Raw genomic sequence first — 13,070 nt, 5'->3', positions numbered from 1 at the left:
AGGGTTAATGCAACAGGGAGCACAATAATGGGCTTAATCATTAAGAGATGTAAACAGAACCACTAATTAATTGTCCTCCCTAGGAGCACAGCCCCACAAATGCACAGGAAGCAACTGTACAAACAGCCCCGGGACCCACTTTGCGCCTCCCATCTCCTGCTTTGCTCAGGGTCAGGTCCTGGGTAAGCAGCTGGAGCATCCAACTCGGGGCTGGGGCATCCGACTTGGGACGGGGGTGAGGATTTGAGGGCAGCGCTCAGCTGGTGCCACTGCCACCAAGGACAACTCAAGCGGTTAACGTCTGCTGAGGAGGGACCTCTTCAGACCTCAGGAAACCTCCAGTGGGTTTGCTTGGGATCCAACATGGATATGGGATATAGGGCTGGACAGCGCCTGGAGGAAAGCCTGGCCTTGCTGTGTCTACAGCGGAGGCTGAGCTTTCCCCAGCCCCCCGGGGCTTGGCATGAACCACGTCCCATGCCCTCAGAGGACGTCTACGATGAAAGCATGCTCCTCCGAAGGCAAGGGATTGCATCGCTTGCAAAGAATATCCCTCATGGCGCTTTTCCGGAGCACACCACCTTTAACGCATCCCGGGCAACACAGGGGTGCGTGCAGAGCAGCATTCTCCGGTCTCTGCAAACGCAGCTAAGGGTCAGCGCATGTGTCGGACAGACAGACACCCGCCTGAGCCCATCCCCACATGCTCCCCAGGGCAGCACCCCGCGGTGACCCGAACGGCATAGTTACCCCAAAGCATTCCTGTCGGTGATCCGGCCCAGCAGCCACCAAACAGCACCAAGAGAGAAAGAGAGAAGAGAGGAAGAAGGTAAGAAATACATCGGGGAAGCTGCATGGGGACCACTGCGGCCTCTGGGGCGCAGGAACCCTGTGGCAGCCCTTCACCGCCCCATGCCTTGGTTGAAAGGCACGATGAGTAGACCACGTTGTGTCCTCCAGGATGGGGCTTATGTCCAGGGAGAGGTTTTGGGAGAGGGGTGTATAGTGTAACCTCTGCTGCAAGAGGAACCTGCGGAGAGCAGGACGGTGGGCGACAGCGGGCAGGCATGTAGTACTCCTAGGCCAGGAGTCAGGGGAAGGACCTCAAGGCTTGGCCCCAACCTGCCAAAGGCAGGCAGGTGCCTCCGAGGGAACCTACCTGCAAGGCCGCAATAATTCCCATCCAAACAGGCTAACTCGCCTCATAAATCGCCTCCATCAAGAAATCTACCAATTAAGAGCCCGCCCTCCAGCATGGGATCTCCTGCAACCCAGCAGGACACCCGCTCAGACAAGCCAAGGTGGTCTACAAGGTCCCTGGTTGCAACAAAACATCCATCATTGCCTGAGCTATGTCCCTGCTATGTGCGCGCAGAGGGCTCAGCACTGGGGGCAAAGCCTAAGAAGTAAAATATTTCTTAAAAACCGTAAAAATAAACCCAGACCCTGGCTGCATGTTAGTGAAGCAAGCGGAAGGCGTGTTGAAAAGGCAATAGTTTAACTCTGCACCACTTCTGTGATGGGATATCGGACCTCTGTCCTGACCAGCCTCATACCAGGTTATTTTGCAGTACACAGGGGTCCCTCTTGCTTCCAGACACCAGTGCCAAGGAGCACAGGGAGCTCTGGAAAGAAAGAGGCACCTCTGCTGGGTACCTCTGGGTGGAGAAACTCCTGCCCTTGATCACCAGGGCAAGCCAACGAGGGCTCCGCGCTGGCCACCACTCAACCTTTCCACCAACTTTTCCATCACTCAACCTTTCCTCCGGCTGCCAGCCCGCAGGAGTAGGCATCACCACCTCCTGGCAGCTCCGCAAAGCCACAAGTGAGCGCTGCTCCTCTGCGCAATGCCTCGTCGGAGGGTGCCACGGGAGGCAAAGGCGAGCAGCGTCTTTAGTTATGGTTCTGGTTATTTCAGCTAATTTAATTTGAACTCTTTGGAGATTTATGGTCTTATATCAGGCTTTTTATTTAGGCTGCGTTTCGATTGACGTATTAACTTTCCGTGCGGAGAGCTACAAGCGAGCCAAGACGACTTCTTGCTTGGGATGTACAGGCTCTGAGGGGACAGTGGACAAGCTGCAATGGCACACAGGAGACAGCTTTATGGGTGGACACTTGCTTATTGGTGGATTCCGATGTTGCACTGATGGCCGGCAGATGATGGTGGCACCACTGGACCAGCTCAGAGACCTCCTGCTGTACCCACGGCTACCCAGGACCACCACGAAAAAAACAAAACACAGAGGGGAGGCAAAAAAGGCAGAAAACCTGAATGGCACGGCATGTCCCAGCAGTTCTTCAAGCAGGAAGTGCTGGACTTGGTCACCAGCTGCTCTCAGACACAAAATTGCTGCAGCCGCCCAGTGGGCATCGCTTTGCCCGCTTGGCGCCATGGAGGTGAGGAAGGGGAGAGGGAGGACACATTCTCCCACCACTACTCTGGCCCCACATCAAAGAGCTCACAGAGGGAGAAGAAAAGGAGAGGGATTTAAACATCACAGCCAGATTTTTTTCTCTTGAGACCAGGATGGAGAGAGGGAGGAAGGGTGGGTGGCGGGTTGGGACACGTATAGCTGGCGAACATCCTTCAGCTCCCGGGGCCATGGCAGTGACGGGCTGCCAACGGGAGGCAGGTGTCCTTATAAATGCTTTATAATGTATAAAACCACCAGAAATTGCTGCGGTTCTTTTGTTCCCTTCACCCCCGAAGCCATGAGATCATCTCCTCCAGCTGGAACCACCGTCAGAAGTGGGGGAGAGGGACAATCCTGCAGGTTGACGTTATAAAGAGCCCTTGTCCACGACACAAGCAACTTGGTATCTACCCAGCTACAGCTACAAGAGCGGGCAGGTGACACAGATGCTTGCTGTAAACATACGTGGAGATGGACCCCCTCCTTCCCTGCGGGAGGGGGTTTGTTGTTGCCGTGATGGGGGTGCTTGCCCTCAAGAATTCAGCCGTCCCATGCCCCAGGGGACCTGTCGTTCCCTAGGGAGGCTGGGTGGAGGCAGGCAGGTGGCAAGCGGGGTTGGAAGGGGTATGGCAGCTTCCCCCACTTGCTTGGCACTGGCACATGGGGATCCCACCAGCTCCAGGGGCCACCCCAGGAACCGTGCCACCTTTGTGGGGTGGGGCCAAGGTGACGGTAAGCACAGTAAGCACTGATTACAGTACTGTTAACGGCAGTGAGGATACCCATCACCCAGGAGCAGGCTGAGCCATCAACCTACCCTCCCTTTAGCCATCAAAAAGTCTTGATGAAAGATGCCTTGGAAGGAAAAGGCTCTGTTGTCCTCCTAAAGCCCCACAAACCACCCAGAGCATCTTCAGGCTGCTGATGCCCTCGAGTCGCACCTCCAGACATGCTCTGAGGGGCTGCCCTGGCAGAGGGCTTATCAGCCAGACCCTGGAGACACTCAATCCGTCCTCTTGGTGGCCTGGGTGACCTTACAGTGGTTCAGAGCAATGTCCCCAGCCAGCCGACCTGCCCCTTCCCCGTGCCAGGGTCTGCAGCCAGCCCCCTGTCCTGCCCGGGGACCAGTTCATCCCTGTGCTGAGCGAGCTGAATTCTCCCACGCTCTTCCCAAGGAGAGAGCAGCGGTTGAAAGCACTGGGCAAGGAAGGTGAGGAAGGCAAAAGCAAGATGCCAGGGAAGGTTCAAGTGGGCGAGAGTGAGGGAAAGGAGCTGGCTCCCTGGCCGGAGCGGAGGTGGGAGGGATGGATTACAGGCTGCAATCCATCGAGTGACCTCGGGGCTCGGACCCAGCCACCCCGAGAGCCTCGCACGGTACCTGAGCTGTGGCCAAGGACAGGGCTCCATTCTGCGCCGCTGCCAGGCCCTCCCCTCTCACCAGCACTAACGCCACCACCACCAGCGTCAAAGGCACAAAGAGAGAACAACAGCATGACAAAGGAGCACGAACCTCTCCTCTCTTCTCCCTCCTCGGGCACCAACAGGGCGCCACGGTCCCTGGGCCCAGGGGGTGCTCCTTGCCCTGCGAGCATCACGATGGCACCCACTCGTCCTTCCTCCAGGTTACACTGCACTGCCTGCCCCTGCCAGCAGCACGGAGGAGGGCAGAGCGGCACGAAACTCATCCCTGGACACTTCTCCCCGCCACGGCATGGGCACTGCAGACGTCGAGCCACCCTGCACCCACCTGCCAAGGAGGGTATGCAGGTGCCACAAGCTCAGTACCAGAGCCCAAACGCAAGGCGATGCTCAGCGGGGACACATGCGGAGCAAGCGCACAGCACCCTGCCCTCGGCAGGATGCTGCAGAGGATGCAGGCACAAACGCCACCATCCCTGCATCCCCATCCCTGCAGGGCTCCAGGGCAATGCTCCATCCCCTTGGAGCAGAGGAAAAGCCACCGGCCGGGGGTGTAGCAGGTGCATAACTCCAGCTCTGCCACTCTTACGTCCTTTCCCCCCTCTAACAGCCCCTTCTGAGCTCTTTCAAGTCCACTTTCACCACAAAACTCTTCCCGGCATCTCCAGTTTTCCTTGCCTTGGCCCCTGCCTGCTTGCTCACCAGCATTTGACAAACAAGGAGAAACCCATCTCTGGAGCTATACTGGTTTCAGGTGCCAGCGACACAGCTGGGCTTTGCAGTCAGCCACGCGCCACTGCCAGGAGCCGTCCCGGAAGCAGAGCAGAAGGGCGCAGAGAAATAAAAAAAAAAAATAAATCAGGGTCTAGTAGCCATAACACACAGCTGCACCCTCCTCCCACCCCGGCCAAGGGAAGGCAAAGAGCTGACAAGGGTGACAACCACTTACGCCAAGGCGAAAGCCACCAGCGCTCCCACCACCACGATGAAATCCAGGATGTTCCAGAGGTCTCGGAAGTAGGAGCCGTCCTGCAGGATCAAGCCCTGATCGATCATCTGCAGGGGAGAAAACAGTGAGGAAAACCACACAGGGGATGAGCAGCTCGGCCGCCGAGTGGAAACAGCCACAGGTGGGACGTGCTGGGGACAGGGACACGGCCGGGGAGCAGCGGACCTGTCCCTGCCTCCCAGGTATATATATCAAGGAGCATCATATTTTGGGAGCCTGGAAAGTGATAAAAGCATTCTCAACTCCCGCCGCAAAGAACCAAGCTTTAAAGTCTCCGTCAGCCAAATTTAGGACCAGAACTGAAAAATGGAGCCATTTCCCACCCGCTGCAAGGATGCTGCGGGACACAGCATCCCCAGCGCAGCCAGCCCGCAAGGCCTCTTACCTTGATAACCATCTCGAAGGTGAAGACGCCGGTGAAGACGTAGTCGAAATACCTCAGGACCTGCAGAGACAGGGCATGGGCGCTCTGCAGCTGCTGCCAAGCAAATGGGCCCACTGGTGCCCACCCAGACTCTGTTACCACCCTGCACTGGGGCGGGGGTCCCCTGGCTCAGGGTCGGTTCGCTTGCCCCAAACCCAGCCTGTTCCCTAAGAGTTCAGGACAGCCATAAACCCAGCCTGTGAAGGCAGGAGAGAAACATTTTCCACGTGTGGTGCGAGCAGCTCTGAAATCATGCTGTGAGCCGGAATCGTGCTCCCCCATACCAGTCCCTGTGCACATCTCCCCAGTGTAAGCTACTTTACTGGCGACAAGGCAGCCCGGATCTGCTCCCCAGACTCCAAACCCCGCGTGCGTGAGGTTGAGAGCGATTTCCAGGGTTTATAGAGGGGAAGGTGATGGGGAAGAAGTCAGACCCCACGGCATGGTGCAGGTGCTGCCACCGGCTGCCTTGATCCGTGTCCCACATGCGCCTCCACCACGGAAGCTAAAATCCTACAGGACCTCTGCCCGCCGTTGCCTGCGGGATGGGGGGAAGCAGGGGAGGTTTGCAATCACTTTGTTGCGGTCGGAGTTGGTGAGGACGGGATCCTCCGCCGCGAGGGCGATGCTGCTGGCGGCGATCACCAGGAGGATGCACATCTCGAAGTAGCGCAGGTTCACGATGTAGTGGCAAGCCCTCCGCACCCTGCGGGGAGACAGGGGGACCTGTGAACCCCTGGCATGCCCCAGGCATGGCCCCACCTCCAAAACCCACCCCACATCACCTGCTTCCAGAGCAGAAAAAGGGGTAGCAAAGCCCGAGGAGCAAAACAAGGGAGCCCAAGGGTGGTTTGGGCTCGCTAACCCCTTTGCTTAGCTGTCCCAGCCCCCCAGACACCCCACGACTGGCCAGGAAGAGTCCCTGAGAAATTGAGGGGCTTATTCTTCCAGGTTGCTGGAGCTGGGCAAGAGCTATGGGGGATTATAACTGCAGAATAATACAACAGACACTGAATAAGAATCACAGCTAGCAATCAGCAGCCAGGAGAGAAAGCCACGAGTGTGGCTGGCGCAGAGGGAGAGCGCTGCTGGGGCTTGGAGAACACCGTGGCTGGTTATCCAGGCTGTTTGGGAGATATTCAGCCCCCTTCCCAAAGGGATCCCCCCTCTTTTCAGTGATGTCTAGGGATCCTTCCCCTGGCTGCCCTCCCCAACAGATCAAAAAACGTCTCACGGGTTGGTGGTGCTGAAGATGAACATGGAGCTGTGCGGCACCATCGCTTTCCCCGTCTCGCTTTTCTCCTTCTTCCGCTTCTTCTTCTCCATCTCCTCCTCATCCTCTTTGCTCTCGGCCTCCTTTAAGGGGCTGGCTTCGCCATCTGTCTTGTTGCTAACTGCGGGAAAAGTGAGACCCTTTGCCCGGCCTTGCACCCAGACAGCACCCTGGGGTGTCCCTGTCACCCGGGCACGTGCAACCCTCCCCCGGTTTCTGCTTTGCATCCCCGTGCTGTTACGGGGAGAGGGACCAGAAGGGAAGAAAAGACACGAGCTGCCAGGATGAAGCAGATGAAACGGGTTTCAACAAGGCCAGCTTTTCACAGTGCTGTTTAATTAATAACACTGTTTAAAGCAGCTCACCTTGACAGCGAGGATGCTGTTAAGGGGGTTTGAGCGGCTGCGAGTTGGGCGGAGGCTGTGGATGTGTTAGGAAAAACAGGGGATGGGGAGTGTTTGGCCCGGGCGGAGAGGAAGGGAGAAGGAGGGATCAGGCAAAGGGGCGGGTGGGAAGGAGGTGAGAAAGGGAAAAGCTCCCAGGAGATGGTGGCACATCAGCTTTACATCAGCACCCTGAAAAACTGGGGTGCTGGAGGGAGGTGCTGCAAGGAGCAGCAAGGAACCCCCCTTCCCAAGTTGATGGATGTGGATAGGAAAAGCCGTGCAAGCGGCTCTCCGTCCCCGCAAGGTCCCCGAGGGCTGGGAGAGGGGCTCAGGAAAGAGAGACGGGTCCTCACTCTGTACCACAGTGGAGTCGGGGACATCGATCATGATGGTAGTGCTCTCCGTGGCCTTCTCAGTGTTGGGGGTGATGGAGGAGAGGTCGGGCTCGCTCCGGCTGACGGTACGACTGGCCTCCAGCAGCGCTTGCTCGCTGGTGTCCGGGCTGCTGCAGTCCTGCTCCGTCAGGCTGCCTGTCTTCCCCCGGGGGGGCTCAGGTGCTGCTTGCGGGGAGCTCCCCTCCTCGGCGGTCCCGACCAGCTCGGCATCGCCAGCAGGGACCCCATTTGTCCTGCAGGAGGGATGTGGGAGAAAAAGAGGTGCGAGAAGATAAGGGGAGAGGACAAGGAGCTATGGGAACCACGAGGTGCCCTCCCTGGTTACCAACCTGACGGGCTCCTCGCTTGCCTCTGGCTCCCCCTGAATCAGCGCCTCCGCTGCAGCCACATCCCCGTGCCGGTCCCCATCCTGCGCCCCCTCCGTGGGGCTGGTCTCCTCCAGGCCCAGCTCCTGGCTGGCTGAGCGGCTCCCCAGGGCACCAGACGGCTCCTTCCCCTCCATCCGGGCTCTGCGGTGCCGGCTGCGCCGCTGACTCTGCCTCATCCTGGCCCTGTCCTCGATGCTGCCTCCTGCTCCATCCTGCTCGCCCGGCTCACAGTTCCCATGGCACGATTTCTGGTGCCACGACTCCTTGTCCCGCCTGGCCCGGGGCGATGGGCTCCTTCTGTCCTCACCACCGCTGGGGTTGGCCCCCGGGGCTGGCTGCTCAGGTCCCTCGGCTGGTGGCCGCTCACCCTTGCCACCCTGCTCCTCAGCGCATTTCTCCGGGGTGACGCCATCCCCCGGTTTCTTCCTGCGGAAGATGCTGGCGTGGGGGTTGATGAGGTGCGGCTCATCCTTGTTGATGCCCTCCTGGCTGGACATCTGCATGTGCCGGCGCAGCTGGCTGGTGCGCTGCTCCCACACCGACATGTGGTGCCGCCGGCGACGCTCCCGCCTGCAACGGGGGACAGCGAGCAGTCAGCATCCTTCACCCCCCACCACCGGTGAAGCACTCACTCTGGATTCAATTTGGGAATCCCAGGGAGAAGGAAATGCCATCCCCGGTGGATACAGGCTGGGCTCCTGCTTCATCCCCAGCCTTCCAGCATCCCGCTGGTGCTGGCAGGGGCTGGAAGCGGGGCTGAAACTGCACTTCTGCCCCTTCAGACATGTGTAGGCTGATGGAGGACCAGCCCCAGCAGCCTCACAGCTACCCTGAAGCTTTCAGGCAGCTTGCCCAGCTTGCTGAGAGCAGCCAGCACCCCGGCTTGCCCTATCCCAGCCAGGCGGTGACCACCTTCCTCTTGCATGATTGCCTGGGGACACCTTGAATATAGGCAATGTCCTCTGACTGCAGCCGGGGATCCCTCCTTGCACTGGGGATGTCTTTGCATCGCCAGCTCCCCGGAGCCAGGCTCCTTTTCAGAGCGGTGCTGCCCTAACGGTACAAATGACGGTGCAGGGGACGCTGGTGCAAGGGCGGCAGTCCTGATGGGATGGGGACAGTAAGAGGGAAAAAGATGCCAGGTCCAAGACCTGCTTTTCTCAATGAGAGATGGCCCTCTGGGACGTTTGCAACGCAAAATGTCACCAGGCACAGGACACCCTCCCTGTGCTCTGCTGTGCTCGGCCAGGACAGCTCCTCACCCTGCACATCCCCAAGCCTCGGGGAGCAGCGGTTTCGGCTGCCGGTGGGGGAAGAAGCCGTACTGGGCTGGTCTATGTTCCTGCAGGTGTGCTCTAGGGAGGGGCTGGGCTATGCCACGAAACCTTTGCCGTGCTGTAAACGCACACACAAACACCCTGGAGAAGACAGACGTGCCCTTCCCAACAGACGGAGGCACACGGAAAGACCCCCGAGTGCAGGCCTGTACGTACACTGTTCACATCCACGGGTAGCAGCACACGCCGGCACACGCCGGCACACACACGGACTGCGCGGCACACGCACACAGAACCACGGGTGCACACACAAAACCACGAAGGCGCGCACACACGCGCGCACACGCACACACAAACAGGGGTGGAAAGGGGGACACTGAGTAGAGGCACAGGCACACAACCCCCCCACCCCAGCCGAGGAGGCCGGAGGGGAGCGGTGTGCGGCCCCACGGACGCACAGAAAACACAGGAGCCACAGACGACACGCGCCCCCGCGGCCCACATACAGGTGGCTGCTGCGCGGCTCCCACATCGACATGTGGTGTCTCCTTCGCCTGTCTCTTCTGGGGAGGAAAAACAAACGGGGTCAATCCCCCCCTTCGCCCCTCCTTCCACTCATGTGGGCAACGCAGAGAGGTGTCCGTCCCCCTCCCGGGCCCTGGGCAGCCGGCATCTCTCCAGCTGCCGGGATGCCGGAGCACGGCAGCCAGCAGCGAACCCCCTGCACGTCCCTGCTCATGGACCGCACTCACACGCTGCACACCCAGGTCCCCCACACCCCGCCGTGGCGCCCGTCGCTGCCATCCAGGCAGATGCAGGCAGTGATGCTCGCGCCAGGGATGCCACGGATGCCATTTCGCGGGGGCCACGGAGCCTTCCCCACGCCAGCCAGCCATGCCAGCAGTCAGGCGGGATGAGCGGCGAAGGCTGCAGCCCCTCAGAAGTCCTAGTACATCCTTGGATATTTGACAGCTCTTTCAAACCCCTCTGAATTCACCTCTCCCAAGCAACACATGGGGGTTTTGCAGAGGAAGCGGTGCCTCGGGCCAGCCCCGAGCTGCTCAGAGCCGTCACCGCCGGTTAATGCTGCCCTGAGACCGCAGGGGGGAACATGAAGCTCCCCAGCAAAACCAAGGCACAAGCTGAGACCCTGCAGAGCCCCTCTCCCCTGCGTAGCCCCGACACAGGGAAGCCCAACAGGGCTGTCGGTGCCTTTCACCCCTGCTGGCTTCAGGAGGCTGGGGAGATTCAAGGCTTTATCCTTGGTATTAGCACAGAAAAGATTTCAGCTGCGCACAGCTCCCAGCAAACAGCCACCAGCATGTGGAAACATGCATGCAGTGGTTTCGTTTTTGCTTTCGTAAATGCCGTGCGTGTGCGGGACGCGCAAGGAAATACACTCGCAGAGCTCGCGCAGGCGAGATGGGACACGTCTCACTGCCATCCCGGGAGTGCAACGATACCCTCAGCCCCTGGGGGAGTCACACTGGCCATTGCATCCTTATGGCCACCTGCATGGGAACAGCCCGGTGGCCACGCTCGAGGCAGGGGGTGAACTCCACGGCCGGGCCACGCAGGCAGGACCTGCAGGCAGGGATCTGCCGCCGTCCCCGCAGCAAGTGTCCGAACCTTCAAACGCATCCCCGCACCACATTAGGCACCAACACATGACAGCACCCGCATGCGTCCATCTGGCCACCCACTCGTCAACCAGCCCCGAGCCATCTGCACCAACGGCGCCCATGTACAAATACAATACTCCGATCGGCACCGCAGCCGCCCACGCCAACCTGGCCACGTGGGTGCACTCATCCCCGAGCGCCACCGGACCTCTCCGCAGGCAGGAACGCGTGTACCAAACCTGCCTGCGCTGGGTACCCACATAGAAATGAAGCCATCTGTGTCTGCGCGCACCCAAACGCAGACTCCGGCTCGGCTTCACCGACCTGAGTTTCCAACAGTCCTTTGGTAACTGGCTCTGCTCCGGCTTGTCCCTTATTGTGATGTCCCTACTGTCCCTCCCTGGCTGCTGGCATCAGCGTAGCACCACCGAAGGCACATCAGACCTGAAGCTGGAGATGGTCACCCCCCACGGCATCACACCCCCTTCCTGCCCCTCACGCTATCCATCCTGGTGAGGAGGAGGAGCTGGAAAAAAGATCTGCAAATATCAATACCTGCCCATTTCCATGCCACCAGAACAACACCAGAAGGTTAAAGAGATTGGTTTTCCTAACCAGCTGTATCTGACAATGGCTAGAAAACTCCAGCAGGGATGCGCAGTGTGGGCAAATCCTTCAGTGCCCTGATATAGTCCATCTCCCTCCCTCTTCCTCTCTCCTCTGTGTCCATTCTCCAGCCTCTTTTGCAGCCCAAATCCCTCTATTCCCTCACTTTATCCAACATATTCCCACTGATAGCCAGAGACGGTCATGACACGCAGACTCTGCCATCTTTCCCACAAATCCCCCAGGCTGGGGGCCGGGGGGGCGGGGGTGCAGGCGCAGATCTATATGAACATCCCATCATCCCCAAACCAGGGCGATATCTGTGGCTACTGGGAGACCAGGCAGGGCTTCCAAGTACCCCCCGCCCCAGCTCCATGCTGCCCCTAAAACCACGGGTGATGCGTGCAGGATGGGGGACCGTCACATCCCACCGCTGCCAAGCCAGGGAGGGGGCTGTTCCCAGCGCTGCTTCTGACCCCCCACCCCCACAAGATCAGTGCTCGCCTGAAGACAGCGGTTTCTCTCGGCAAATCTGCAAGAGATTCTGCCGTGTACAAGCTTGGCTGGGTTTCAAAGTACAACGAAACCTAAAATTCCCTGGGAAAGGATTCTATAAAAAAAAGGGGGAAAAAAAAAATTTAAAAAAAAAAAAAAAAATCATCCTTTCAGCCGTACTGAAATGTACTGTTTTGGGAAACAAATCAAAACGCCTCGTTCCAATGTTGACTTTGAAAGTTTTATGTGATTTAGACCATATGACACCACAAAATAAAGGGAAAAAAAGGCGTCTGGAAAGGAAAAAACAGAATTTTCTTCTGCTGAAATGCAGAGACAAGGCTCCTTAACACCATACCAGAGGTTTATGTGGTTTGGGGCATTTCTTTCTCGCCCAAATCAAATTTCTGTACAATCAAACACGGTTTCGCCAGCCTGCTCCATCTCTCATAACTGCATTCGCTACCAGGGAAGGAGCCTGGGGCAGATTTGTGACACCCCTGCTCCCTTCTCCTCCAGCCCTGGCTGCGATCCCACAGCTCCGCCACGAAGAAACGCTCCCCGGGGACAAATATCACCCCTCCTCAAGAAAAAAACGACGCACTCTCTTCCTCCCCAACCTCCTTCCCCACCCCTAGCAGCAGTCCAGAGCGTTTGAGTTGTACATTTGGGGCAGAAAGCCCATTTGAGTGGATTTCTGCCATGTGCAAGCTCTGAAGCTGCTGCTTGGGGCAGGGGTGGCCAACCCCAGGTCCGGCAGGGTGAGCTGCTCCCTGCTCCGACACCTCTCCGAAGGCACTGCTGCTCACGGGGAGCGTACACCAAGATCTCCATCCATCCTCAAGGAAGACACCCGGAGAGGGAGTCACCCCGCGCGGGGACCCCTTTTTATGTCATCCCTTGTGGGGACCACAGCCCCACAAGCAGCCATGACAGGGCTCCGCTTCAGCTCCCCACCCTTCTGAGAAGCCCCGCTGGGCTTGGGGTAGGGGGGGGTCACCGGGGTAGCAATGCTGGGGGGAGGGTGGTGTCACTCACTCGATAGCAGGCATGTTTGGGGCGGACATGGGGCTGACTTCTTTGGCTTTCTGAAGGGCGTGCTTCTGGTTAAAGGCCTCCTCTTCCTCCTGCTCATCCTGCAGAGGAAAGAGGGGAGTTGCTTTAGCGGGACGCTGGGGTTTCCAGGGAAGGTGCAGCCATCGGAGACAACGAGGGATGCACCGGGCTACCGTAGGTGCCGAGGCACGCGAGAGAAAAGGGGAGCAGGCACCTGTATTTCCAGAAACAGCCTTTATTTTATTATGGGGAGGCAACTTCCCCACTACGCCAGGTCTTACTGAAGGCGCCAGCGCTACTTAAGTAAGTGAACCCAGCCCGCT

At 58.7% G+C, this 13,070-nt stretch overlaps 1 protein-coding gene across 1 annotated transcript in view; it reads right to left on the bottom strand.

Moving 5' to 3' along the window:
- The window catches only part of CACNA1E (calcium voltage-gated channel subunit alpha1 E), a 144,931-nt gene that overhangs the window by 27,333 nt on the left and 104,528 nt on the right, over window positions 1-13,070 (bottom strand). The window contains exons 20-28 of the mRNA XM_074599028.1: window positions 12,730-12,827; window positions 9,475-9,531; window positions 7,653-8,261; window positions 7,282-7,556; window positions 6,504-6,663; window positions 5,846-5,975; window positions 5,231-5,290; window positions 4,786-4,892; window positions 751-762 (exon numbers count right to left, since the gene is read on the bottom strand). Of these exons, the coding sequence (XP_074455129.1) occupies window positions 751-762; window positions 4,786-4,892; window positions 5,231-5,290; window positions 5,846-5,975; window positions 6,504-6,663; window positions 7,282-7,556; window positions 7,653-8,261; window positions 9,475-9,531; window positions 12,730-12,827 (1,508 nt within the window). The remainder of the gene's footprint in view (window positions 1-750; window positions 763-4,785; window positions 4,893-5,230; window positions 5,291-5,845; window positions 5,976-6,503; window positions 6,664-7,281; window positions 7,557-7,652; window positions 8,262-9,474; window positions 9,532-12,729; window positions 12,828-13,070) is intronic.

Source organism: Larus michahellis, chromosome 8, assembly GCF_964199755.1.
Source record: "Larus michahellis chromosome 8, bLarMic1.1, whole genome shotgun sequence".
Classification (NCBI taxonomy): Eukaryota; Metazoa; Chordata; class Aves; order Charadriiformes; family Laridae; genus Larus; species Larus michahellis.
This window is presented reverse-complemented; position numbering and strand designations above follow the sequence as displayed.